General features: G+C 47.2%; 1 protein-coding gene across 2 annotated transcripts in view; it reads right to left on the bottom strand.

Annotated features, from left to right (window-relative positions):
• Positions 1 to 12734, bottom strand: part of LOC121865712 (TSC22 domain family protein 1-like) — a 42790-nt gene extending 30056 nt beyond the window's left edge. The window contains exons 1-2 of one of the 2 annotated variants that reach the window (XM_042365238.1): positions 12621 to 12734; positions 5408 to 5913 (exon numbers count right to left, since the gene is read on the bottom strand). In XM_042365238.1, coding sequence (XP_042221172.1) covers positions 5408 to 5598 — 191 coding nt within the window. In that variant the 5' untranslated portion in view covers positions 5599 to 5913; positions 12621 to 12734. Of the gene's footprint in view, positions 1 to 2555; positions 2811 to 5407; positions 5914 to 12620 lie in introns of those variants that run through there. The other variant, XM_042365239.1, reaches the window with a different exon arrangement.
• Between the last annotated feature and the right edge of the window lie 341 nt (positions 12735 to 13075).

The raw sequence follows: 13075 nt of genomic DNA, 5'->3' as shown, positions 1-13075 counted from the left end.
TCAGTTTGCTAATTACTTTAAGCACATCGTTACTAAGTAATGTTATTCATCAACATATTTTCTATACCAGCAGTTATATACCTTATGAACTTCTGGAAACTGTACTAGGTTTTTCATTTGTGAATCACCGGGCCCGAAAATGACTATTTAACGTACTACACATTTCCTAACTCATCATCAGTCATTTCTCCTGTCGTAGTTTAAGGGACCTATTGTATCTCTAACCTTTGGTTATACAGTTGATAAAAGCTTAGGGTTATTTTTCGATTCGTTTGCTACCTTGATTTCATAATTTCTCTTTGCTTTCCTAATTTCTGTTTTTACCTGTCTTGTTAGGTTCTGATAGTAACCAAGTAAGTGATTTTCGCCCTTTCTTGCTTTTCTTTTATACTCCTTTCTTTTTCCTAGAAGATCTAAGAGTCTATTATTCATCCATTTGGTTGGTTCCGTGTCGATCTGAATTTACTGCTTTTAGGGATGTGTTTGTTTGGGCTTTATTGATTGTCGCAATAATTGTTCATAGTAGCTGCTAAATTAAATTCGGGGTTATCCGTCCTAAGTTGACAGTTTCGAGGTGTGGGGGATAATCTTTTGACCATAGGGTCATCATAGGTCTCCTTAAGCTACCGTAATTAGCTTCCTAAAATCCGGGATCAAGGCCGAATTTTTCCTTCTTCCTGCCATCCCCGCCAACTCATTTAAAATATGTGGCTTTATGATCACTGTTTCTAGTTCGTCTCCAATCAACATCTTTTGCTAGATTTTTTATTATTACTGAGAACTAAATCGAGGGATATTTCCTCTAGTGGGCGAGTTTAGCGATTGATATAAAAAACTATCTTGTACTTCTGAAAATCTTCGGATTCATTATCGCTAAGTTGATTTTTCCAATCTATGCCCTGAAAAGTTGGAAATCGCCTAGAATACATACATTGTTTCTATCAGATGCCTTCTTCAGCCTTTCACTCCATAGCAATTTGCAAAATAATTCCTACTCCAAATTAGGTGGTCTATATATAACACCAATGACTACGGATTCTGCCCTCGCCAATCTCTACCCAAATACTTTCATTGTCGCTATTTGTTTTAATGTTTGATTTATTGCAGCTTTTTAATGACACCTGATATACACTGCTACCGCCACCTCTCCTTCCCTACTCTGTCAAATTTAAATAGGTTATATCCTGGAATATGAAATTCTGCTAAAAAATGCTTGCTGTTTGGTTTTTATCCATGTTTCCGTTATTGCAATTATATCTATGTTCTCTTTACTAACAATGGCCCTGAGCTGGTCCATTTTGTTAAGTGTGTGTGTGTGTGTGTGTGTGTGTGTGTGTAAGAACATAAGGAGTCTGCAATAGGCCGGTACGGCCTGTGCATGGCAGCTCCTGTCGAGAGTTACTACCACTCTCTATCATCCATGAATCTATCTAGCCTCCTTTTGAAACTTTCCAGCGTTCCAGCACTTACTACATAGTTGCTAAGCTTGTTCCTCGTCCACCACCCTATTGTGAACCAGTTCCTTCCTATCTCCTCCTAAACCTAAACTTATCAACTTAAATCCGTTGCTCAGGTCTATCCTGCTCGGATATTATAAGAACTTTATCTATATCACCTTTATTGATTCCTTTCACCCACTTAAATACTTCTATCATATCTCCCCGCACTCTTCGTCTTTCTAGGGAATGCAAGTTAAGTTTCTTTAACCTATCTTGATATGGAAGTGTGTGTGTGCAAATAAGGGGATTGAGTTACGTTTTAACAATAGCGAAAGATAAAGTTTATGATAGGACCACAAGACTGGTTGGTACTGGTGACCCGTGGGGCTTCCTCAACGACTATTACAATCTTGCTACAGGTCCCCCCCTGTTCCAAGGTCCACAGGGGGACTGAATGTGGGTGGAGGTGGTATGGGGTATAGGTGGAGGGAATGTGACTGGAGGGGTGGAGGTGGATGGAGTGTGGGTGGGGGTGTGGTGAAGGTAGATGGGGGTGTGGGTGGAGGTGGTGTGGTTGGACGTGAAGGTGGTGTGGCTGGGCGTGAAGGTGGTGTGGCTGGACGTGAAGGTGGTGTGGCTGGGCGTGAAGGTGGTGTGGGTGGAGGTGGTGTGTCAGGCAGCGGGTTAGGCGAGTGTAGAGCCGGCGATATGTCAAGGACCTACCACCATCACCTACCACTACTACCACCATCACTACACCTACCCCCCACACACGCCATCACTGTGTCAGATGTTTAATGGTGTATTAAAGATCATATATAATAATTAACTTATACAACAGACTCATTGTTACTAAGTTGTTGTTGTTATCGAAAATATCCAACCATTCTCTATCTCTTGCCGTAATCATCACCTTTTATAACTAATGAGTGAGAGTGTGTGTTGGTCACATGAGTAGATAATATATTTTTTACTGCTAAGGTATATAGCAGTGTGTAGGTAGGTTACTGACCACCCCCAGCATCGTAATTAAGTCGCCTCCGTGCACAATGATGATGGAAAGTAAGACGGTGGTCACAACCTCCTGTTAGACCAATACTACACAGATCAGCTCACCTGTCCACCAAGATACTCTTCACCAAGGCGTTAGCGTAGGTCTGGTAATCGTACATATCAGAGCACAACATTATTCCTCTCGGTAAGGTTTTCCTCCCGCTATCAACAACTTCCTCACGTTATCAAGGTCTTCCTCGCGTTATCAAGGTCTTCCTCGAGTCACAAACAACGTAGTTAGTGATGGTGAGGTAACGATGAGAGAGAGCGGTGGCGAGCAGGCGTGTCTGGGTTACTGCCTCTTTCCTCTGAATCACAGGACGGACTGCTGCTGCTGCTTGCCTGTCTGAACAACGGTGCTGACGATTGCTCCTCCTCCCCTCACCCCCTCATCCTCCTCCGCCCTACCTCCCCACACCTCCTCTTCCTCCGCCACCCTTTCTGTTGTGTGTTCGTGGGGAGGAGGTAGAGGAGGAGGCCCCGGAAAGCGCATGAACACCACACTTCGATTTCTAGCTCAGTGGTTATGCGCCATGCCGGGCCCTTTATCAGCTGATTGCAACACAACGTCACCTGCTCCTCCCCCAACCTGATCCCTGACCCCCAACCATCCAGGACCGGCTGGCTCCTGCATATTGACTTCTCCCTGATATTTCTTCCCTTCCTAGTGAGTGAGTGTTGTGCTTAACACGGGGCCTGGTGGGTGTTATGCTCAATCCTGGTGGGTGTTATGCTCAATACGGGGCCTATTTTTGCCAGTGTATGACGTGTGTGTTATGGAAGTCCTTCACTGCCGGTCACGTCTGGCTTGACGCGACAAGCAGTGGCAGACACGCCTGTCACCAGGTGATCAAGAGACAGTCATATGTATCTACCATCTGCATATACCTATATTTCCCTACCTAGAAATATCTGTCTACCTATCTATCTATGAGAGAGAGTGTGTGTGTGTGTGTGTGTGTGTACATAAAGTGATGGTGAAGTGTTAAGACAACAAACAGAAATAACCACAAATTGAAACAAAAAGTGACGTGGTTGTGTGTGTGTTGCTACTTCTGCAAGGTTATTATGACGCATTGTTGTAAATAACCGAGACGAAACTGCAGACAGAACGCACACACATACACACACAGCAGAAAGTGGTGACCTCAACCGTTCACAGTTACCGTGTGAACGTGGCATTAACTCCCAAGGTTAGACATAACAAAGGATATCCGTTTAGGAATACAACCGAACATTTTGTGTGTGTGTGTGTGTGTGTGTGTGTGTGTGTGTGTGTGTGTGTGTGTGTGTGTGTGTGTGTGTGCGTGAGTGTGTGTGTGTGCAGGAACAAACATACACACCCACCCTTTAATAATCAATAAAGGTAACATAACAACCTTGGTATCTAATTCAATAACTCAAACAATCTTGTTACATTCAATACACCACACCTGTGACATCCTTCCGTGACAACAGTGACATGCGTAACAGCCTGGAGGTGACACAAGTAACTGTCATAGTTAACATTCATTCATCAAACACACAAGACGCCCTGTTATGTTGAGTCACTGCAGTGTATAGCAGGTGTACAGATGTCAGTGTACAGGTGACAGTGTCCATATGAGTGTACAGGTGACAGTGTACAGGTGACAGTGTACAGGTGACAGTGTACAGGTGACAGTGTACAGGTGACAGTGTACTCAACCATCTTCACTACTCAAGAGCCATTACTGAGGTCTTCCTGACACCACCACACCATTGTACCTCTTCTGACACCATATCACCACCACACTATTGCACCTCTTCCTGACACCATATCACCACCACACTATTGCACCTCTTCCTGACACCATATCACCACCACACTATTGCCTCTTCCTGACACCATATCACCACCACACTATTGCCTCTTCCTGACACCATATCACCCACACTATTACCGCTTCCTGACACCATATCACCACCACACTATTGCACCTCTTCCTGACACCATATCACCACCACACTATTGCACCTCTTCCTGACACCATACCACCACACTATTGCACCTCTTCCTGACACCATATCACCACCACACTATTGCACCACTCCCTGACACCATATCACCACCACACTATTGCACCTCTTCCTGACACCATATCACCACCACCCTGTCTGCTCCTGACACCATATCACCACCACTATTGCCTCTTCCTGACACCATATCACCACCACACTATTGCACCACTCCCTGACCATATCACCACCACACTATTGCACCTCTTCCTGACACCATCACCACCACACTATTGCACCACTCCCTGACACCATATCACCACCACACTATTGCACCTCTTCCTGACACCATATCACCACCACACTATTGCACCACTCCCTGACACCACCACCTTCACCAGCCACCACGGACAACAAGGTCAGACTCATCAATAAGTCAATCGCTGGTCCAGTTGCGAGCTCTCTCTCTCTCTCTCTCTCTCTCTCTCTCTCTCTCTCTCTCTCTCTCTCTCACACGCGCGCACACACCATGTTGACTACTAATGAAGGGTGGAAATAGTATCAATTTATAACTTAATATTATTAACAACAACAAAATAATAATAATAATTTACCTGGAGATTATTATTATTAACCAGTAACCCACGTACGTTGTACTTTTGTAATAACCACAATACATTCGCCCCTCTGTAATATAATAATTAATTACAGGTAACTACATTATAATTATTAAATAAAACAAAAAATTACTGAATGAAAATATTAATTAAACAATTACATATTATCTAACACACACACAGACAGAAAGATAAACTGGCAGACACAGACATTAAAACCCAGAATACTGAAACTAAACACAGACAAACAGACAGTGAACAAGTTAGACAGACAAACAGACAGTGAACAAGTTAGACAGACAGTCTCTGATGTTAACTTACGCCATGATGTCATAATACTTCTTATTGGTGAGAGTTATGGGGGTGTGGAAGCCGGGGGTCAAGTTCCCGGGGGTAACTGTTCCGGGGGTTACTGTTCCGGGGGTCCGTGTTCCGGGGGTCCATGTTCCGGGGGTTACTGTTCCGGGGGTTACTGTTCCGCCGGTCCCCCTGTAAGCAGTGTTCATCATCATGGCTGGCTCTGGTGGCCGGATATATTCAGAACTGGTCTTATACTGTTCCTGATGGCCGGATATGTTCAGAACTGTCCGGAAATTGGTTCTGGTGGCCGGATATGCTCAATACAGTCCTTACATTCGTTGTGAGGGCCGGATTTACTCAGAACCGTCCGGATTGTCCCCTCTGAGGGCCGGATACTCAAAAATGTCCTTATATTGGCTCTGATGACCGGGGAAACTCCAAATTGGCTAACCGGCTCAATCAAGCTCAATGGACCAACACGAGTTCGATTGCTATCCTAACAGGTGTGGCAATAATCAATAGTTTACCTGGAAAAGAGAGAATATTGAGCCCTGGCTTAATAACAGACTCAACTGGTTACTTTGGATTGGGTTGGTTTCATGTCTAAAATTGATTCACGTTCCAACACTTTCCAGAATTCCCAGAACGCGCAGATTCCAAGCTGGTGCGTGACGAGGATGACTCCCCCCCCCCCGGCAGTCTCAACATACCTGTAATCTAGCTGTCTAATGCACACGCGCGCACACACACACTGGTGACCTTCAACACCACACAATACCACCATTGGGTGTGACTCTCAACCTGAAATACATTGCCTTGAGTATATTCCTCCTTCCTCTTTCTTCAGTCATCTCCTCCTTCCTTCCTTCCTTGAGAGAGAGAGAGAGAGAGAGAGAGAGAGAGAGAGAGAGAGAGAGAGAGAGAGAGAGAGAGAGAGAGAGAGAGAGAGAGAGAGAGAGAGAGAGAGACCTGAAAGTTTGATGTTGTGGGTCAGTTTATGTGACGGACCGGTGAGACCCAACCCAGCCACAGCTCTTTACCACAGTACCACAACTCTGCACCACACTACCACACCTCTGCACCACACTACCACACCTCTGCACCACACTACCACACCTCTGCACCACACTACCACACCTCTGCACCACACTACCACACCTCTGTACCACACTACCACAACTCTGCACCACACTACCACACCTCTGCACCACACTACCACACCTCTGTACCACACTACCACACCTCTGTACCACACTACCACACCTCTGCACCACACTACCACATCTCTGCACCACACTACCACACCTCTGTACCACACTACTGTAGTGATGGGTTGTCAGACCACAGCTTACATCGCAAGGAAAGCCAGACTTGACCCGACATTAGGGAGGTCAAAAGTATAGGGTAACTCTGCAGTTGACCAAGGATTGTAAATCAGCCTAGCTCCCCTCCCATGTGACATGTCACCACAACAGACATGTAAGAAGGCACCAGCCGACTCTCTTCCAATATACAATAACCTACTCTCTGAACAAAGGCCGGACCTGACCTCACATTAGCCAGGTCAAATGTAACCCTCGGAGCCCAACTCAAGGGGCCACAAATCAACCAGGGCCTCTCATGTCACACGGCCCCACCTGATGACTTCTCCAGAAAGTACGTCTTACATCTCAGAAACTCCAGTCTGACCCGACATTAGGGAGGTCAAGTGTAGGGGAACTCTCACGGTTGCTCTCCCAATATACACGGCCCCACCTGATGACTTTCCCAGATAGTTTCTGAAAAGTCCAGACCTGACCTCACATTGGCCAGGTCAAATGTAAGGAGACCCTTCGCCGCCCCCCCCCCACCCCGACCAGCTGAACCTGACGGCTCGCATCCCAATATATAGGACGTCCTAGTCCTCCCTCAGGGAATTTGGCAGAGTCAGAGAGAGAGACACACAGGGATCGGAGGAGGAGGTCCACCACAGCCGAGTCCCGCTCACGGGAGGAGAGTCTTGCAGGACTTCCCTCCCCGACTTCCCTCCGGTGTCCCAGCTAAGCAGTCGCCCTCCCGACACCAGTGTCCCAGCTAAGCAGTCGCCCTCCCGACACCAGTGTTCCAGCTAAGCAGTCTCCCTGCTAGGCCTCCCCTAGGTCACGTGAGTGTTTGTCAGAGCTTTCCACGGGATGAGTTACTTATGTGGGAAGTGTATTCATTTCATGTTCGTGTCCGAGAATCAGTGTCTAGTAACGTAATAATGTCCTAGTAACTTTCAATAGAAGGTGTTATTAATGTGTCCATGTCATGTTCGTAATTAATAAAGAGTTGTAACGAAGCAGTGTTTGACAAGTCGCCTTTAAGAACGTAATAGATGTGTATTGACGTATAAGATACGATAAGTGTACGATAAGTGTAAATAACTATCACGGCCACGCTACCAAAGTCTTCCTCTCTTTATACTCTTATACTATCAATATTCTACCTATATGTAATCTTCTTCTTGTGAGTTTTGTCTCACACCACCACACCCCCTGTACCACACTGCCACACCTCTGCACCACACCACCACATCTCCCCTGGGCACCACACCACCACACATCTCTGCACCACACCACCACACCCCTGCACCACACCGCCACACCTCTGCACCACACCACCATCTCTGCACCACACCACCACACCCCCAGACACACTACCACACCTCTGTACCCACACACTACCACACCCTGCACCACACCACCACACCCCTTGCATCACACTACCACACCTCTGTACCACACACTACCAATAACTCTAAACCACACCACCACACCCTCTGCACCACACCACAACACCTCTGCACCACACCACCACACACACCTGCACCACACCACCACACCTCTGCACCCCACACCACCACACCCCTGCACCACACTCACCACACCTCTGCACCACACCACCACACCTGCACCACACCACCACACCTCTGTACCACACTACCACACCTCTTCACCACACTTCCACACCTCTGTACCACACTACCACACCTCTTCACCACACTACCACACCTCTGTACCACACTACCACACCTCTGCACCACACTACCACACCTCTGTACCACACTACCACACCTCTTCACCACACTACCACACTACCACACCTCTGCACCAAGCCACATCGCCATTCCTGTATACATGTATTCAATTATTCTATTTGTATAATGTATTGTGCAGAGCTCGTGTCTGTCTGTCTATTGTATGCATGTAGGTCGTTTCCATATTGACTTTGACACGTACAGTACGTGTGTGTGTGTGATGTACCGTGAGTGGTGATGCTCAGGGATATCTCTCTCTCTCTCTCTCTCTCTCTCAACAGCAGCACCTCGACCGTGGTTGGGGTAACGACCGTATAAAGGTTGACGAATTAATAGGAGCGTGTTGGATAGTGGCGCCCATGTTGGCAGACCCCCGCTCACACACAAGGCCAAGCAGGCACAAACACACACGCCACGGACTGGCGCCACTGTCAAAAACAAAGCCAAACAACACAACGACCTGGGCTCACACACACAGTATGCCAGGTAACACTTATCATTAAGACGTCCACGTTATCACACAAATAACTAATTAAATACACAAACAGTACACCCCCCTGCGTACCCCCCACACCCCCCCAGGCACCCCCACACCCCCCTGTGTGTACCCCCCCACACCCCCCCTGCGTGCCCCCCTACACCCCCCTGTGTACCCCCCCCACACCCCCTGTGTACCCCCCTACACCCCCTGTACCCCTCCACACTCTGTGTACCCCCCACACCCCCCTGTGTACCCCCTACACCTACAGTGCATTAAATGCACACATCTACGCTCACTAAGGTGTATCCCTTGAGCAATGATGACTTAACCCCTGAGTACGATGACTTAACCCCTTGAGTACGATGACTTAACCCCTTGGAGTACGTACGATGACTTAACCCTTTGAGTACGATGACTTAACCCCTTGAGTACGATGACTTAACCCTTGAGTGACGATGACTTAACCCCTTGAGTACGATGATTCTGAATCTCCTTGCGTACGATGACTTAACCCTGAGTACGATGACTTAACCTTGAGAGTACGATGATTTAACCCTTGAGTACGATGATTAAACTTTGAGTAATAATGATGACTTAACCCCTTGAGTACGATGACTTAAACCCTTGAGTACGATAACTTAACCTCTTGAATACGATGACTTAACCCCTTGAGTACGATAGCTTAACCCGTTGAGTACGGTGACTTAACCCCTTGAGTATGACTTAACCCCTTGAGTACGGTGACTTAACCCCTTGAGTATGACTTAACCCCTTGAGTACGGTGACTTAACCCCTTGAGTATGACTTAACCCCTTGAGTATGAGACAGTGAACAGAACAGTTTTGGTCAGTCATTGGGAGAGTTAACGTGAGCGGCGCCAATCTTAAACCAGGCCAGTGTCGTGACGCATAGCTGTGACGTCATCAATACTCGTGATTGGTGGAGTGCCTCGGGGTGGGAGTCCCATGCTTAATGAATAACACACACACACACACACACACACACTTTTGTCCTTCCACATAACTTGTGTTTCAATCTCGGGTTTTGAGAGAGAGAATATGTATCTATGTCAGCTCATTGACCGTAACACGAGAGACCCTCACCTTGTAGGGAGATGTGGGAGGTGTGAAGGTGAGATAGGCGGAAAGTGCCAGACAGTGACAGTGCCGGAAGGATCCCTGTGTTGACCCTGGCCGTATACCTTGGCCCAGGTGAGTGCCAGTGACAATTCACCTGTTTGGTTAACGAGGACACTACTGTACACCCTCACTATACTACACCATATACAACACCCTCACTATACTACACCATATACCACACCCTCTCACTATATTGCAACACCACATCACACCCACAACCTATCACGACACCACCCACCATACTACCACAACACACCCACAATATTCATTTAACCACATACACCACCACCACACCTTGTCACCACACCACCACCACACTGTGTCACCATACACCACCCCGTCACCACAAAAACACACATTTCTCCAGGTATTTCAGTGTACCGCAACACCACACACACACACGAAGATGTAGTAGGTGATAAAGGAGAGAGAGAGAGAGAGAGAGAGAGAGAGAGAGAGAGAGAGAGAGAGAGAGAGAGAGAGAGAGAGAGAGAGAGAGAGAGAGAGAGAGAGAGAGAGAGAGAGAGAGAGAGAGAGAGTATGTTTAAAGAGGGGAGGGTGAGATGGAGGCTGTGTGCATCAGAGACAGACACACAGACAGGAAGAGAAGTTATCACGCCTGGCTGCCCAACACGACCCTGCCAACATCCTCCTCCACCACCACGCCTGACAACACCCGCCACGCCTTTCACCTGGCCACTGTAAGTCACCTGGTCACTGTAGGTCACCTGGTCACTGTAAGTCACCTGGCCAGTGTAATTAACGCCCTGTAATCTGTAACGCCTATATACAGTGTTCACCTAATTAATGCCATTTGGTTACCTGTAGTGTGTGTGTGTGTGTCCAACCTACAGCACCACAAAGCAGCATCAAATTCTCACAGCACCACAACACACAGCAGCATAACACCACCACAGCAGCACCATAACACCGCTACAACACCATAACACCACCACAACACCATTACACCACCACAGCAGCACTATACCACCAACACAACACCATTACACCACCATACCACAGCACAACACCATTACACAACCACAGTAACACACACCACAACTCTACCACCGCGCCACTATCCTACAGCGCTATTCATTTAAAGATCATTGGCGTTTTTGTGCCTTTAAGTGAATGTCGAGGTCAACCTTAAGCTGGACAGATGCTTATCACACGTGTTCTAGAGAGAGAGAGAGAGAGAGAGAGAGAGAGAGAGAGAGAGAGAGAGAGAGAGAGAGATAATAATACAATATAATTACCGTCACAGGTACTTAGTAAACAGGTGAACACTATCCTGACCTGACCTAACCCAACCCCTAATCATCAACAACTTTCTATCTCTTCACCCCCTCCTAACCACCCCTCAGCCCTCCTAACGACCCCTCAGCCCTCCTAACCACTCCTCCGACTGTCACGTTGCACTACAGGTGATATTTCCCAGGTGTTAGTTATAAGCTGCGGCAGTACTGTATCGTCACACCTGATGACCGTCCACAAACACTTGCTGTATTTACATAAAACCTTGATAGTGTGTGTGTGTGTGTGTGTGTGTGTGTGTGTGTGTGTGTGTGTGTTGTCATATTCCTACTCACTATTTAACAGGTCCTACCACACACACACACACACCAGAGCAGGGAACCACAGTAGAGATAGCCATGTACCCACGCCCAAAGTCCAGGTATCCACGCCTAACACGCCATGTACCCACGCCCAAAGCCCAGGTACCCACGCCTAACACGCCATGTACCCACGCCCAACATACGCCTCATAGACTCTCTAGGCTTACCATATCTCTCTATTTACTGTTACCACGACATCGAGTTTAACGTCCATACACACACTGTACTGTGCTCTACACACACACACACCCAGTCAAACTTACCTTTTACACTGTCACTATGTTGAAATGCCCCGTAGTATGACCTTCTCCCCACCTAGTTATTATATATCATATTTGTATCACTTATGTTACTTGTATATTATTTGTAAATCAAGTGAACCATTCCCCTATTAAGTAACTGTATATGTTCAGCCTTTCGTCTGCCACGCTCTTTCAATAAACCGTTAATTATTATTATTATTACACACACACGCAGGGTTTAAAAACAGAATCGCGCGCCATCTTTAAATCCGTTCTTTCACTATTGGACGTCTCCATATACTGTACAGTATATACATTGTACTGTCTCCTACACATACACAGGGTCCAATAACAGCTTCGCATCAGCTTGGAAGAGTCACGATTGGTCTCGTTATAACACTACGCACTAGTTGGTTGACGGTGACCAATTAGACTCGTATTTCACCAGTTTGGAACACTATTGAAAGGCCTCCTCCTTCTCTTCTTAAACACTGACTGCCACTTAAAACTTGACAAAACCACACTGACGAAGCTGATGAAGACGCAGCAAGAGGAGGGGAACTTTGTTTTTGAAGTGGATGTTTTCAGTGCAGTTTACACATACAGTACACTAAGTCGTTCCCCACACAGACCACCGTCACTAGTAAAGGTGTTGTGGCGGTACACGTCGAACACACGGTGGTAAATATATGTACTTTTTGAGGGCCAGCACAAGTGAAGACCTCGCCGCGCGCCGTTGGGGTGTGTGGTGCAGTAAGGCGAGAGCGTTGGAGCGAGCAGGGGAGAAGCTGTGTGTGTGTGTTTGTTTGTCCGAGGGAAGAGAACTTCGTGCCAGGGCCGCCCCAGTCACCCCTCCCCCCCCATCTTCCTCCCCATCCCAACCAGCATCTCTCCCCCATCTCGTCACAATATAAACTATCCCCACCTTACAACTCTTCCTTCTTTCCCCCAAAATCTCCTTCTCTCCCCCCACCATAACACATCTCCACACCGTCACTGGAAAATGAGACCAAAATCACACACTGGCATCTTAAACAACCCTGACCACTTGGCGCCACCCACCCCAGCCCTCCCTATCTAGACAGCCAACCCACCCCATCCCACTTAGCCTGCCCGCCCACCCTATCTAGACAGCCAACCCACCCCATCC

Source organism: Homarus americanus, unplaced genomic scaffold, assembly GCF_018991925.1.
Source record: "Homarus americanus isolate GMGI-L3 unplaced genomic scaffold, GMGI_Hamer_2.0 scaffold21688, whole genome shotgun sequence".
Taxonomy (NCBI): Eukaryota; Metazoa; Arthropoda; class Malacostraca; order Decapoda; family Nephropidae; genus Homarus; species Homarus americanus.
The sequence above is the reverse complement of the archived record's forward strand: the minus strand, read 5'-3'. Positions and strand labels throughout refer to the sequence as shown.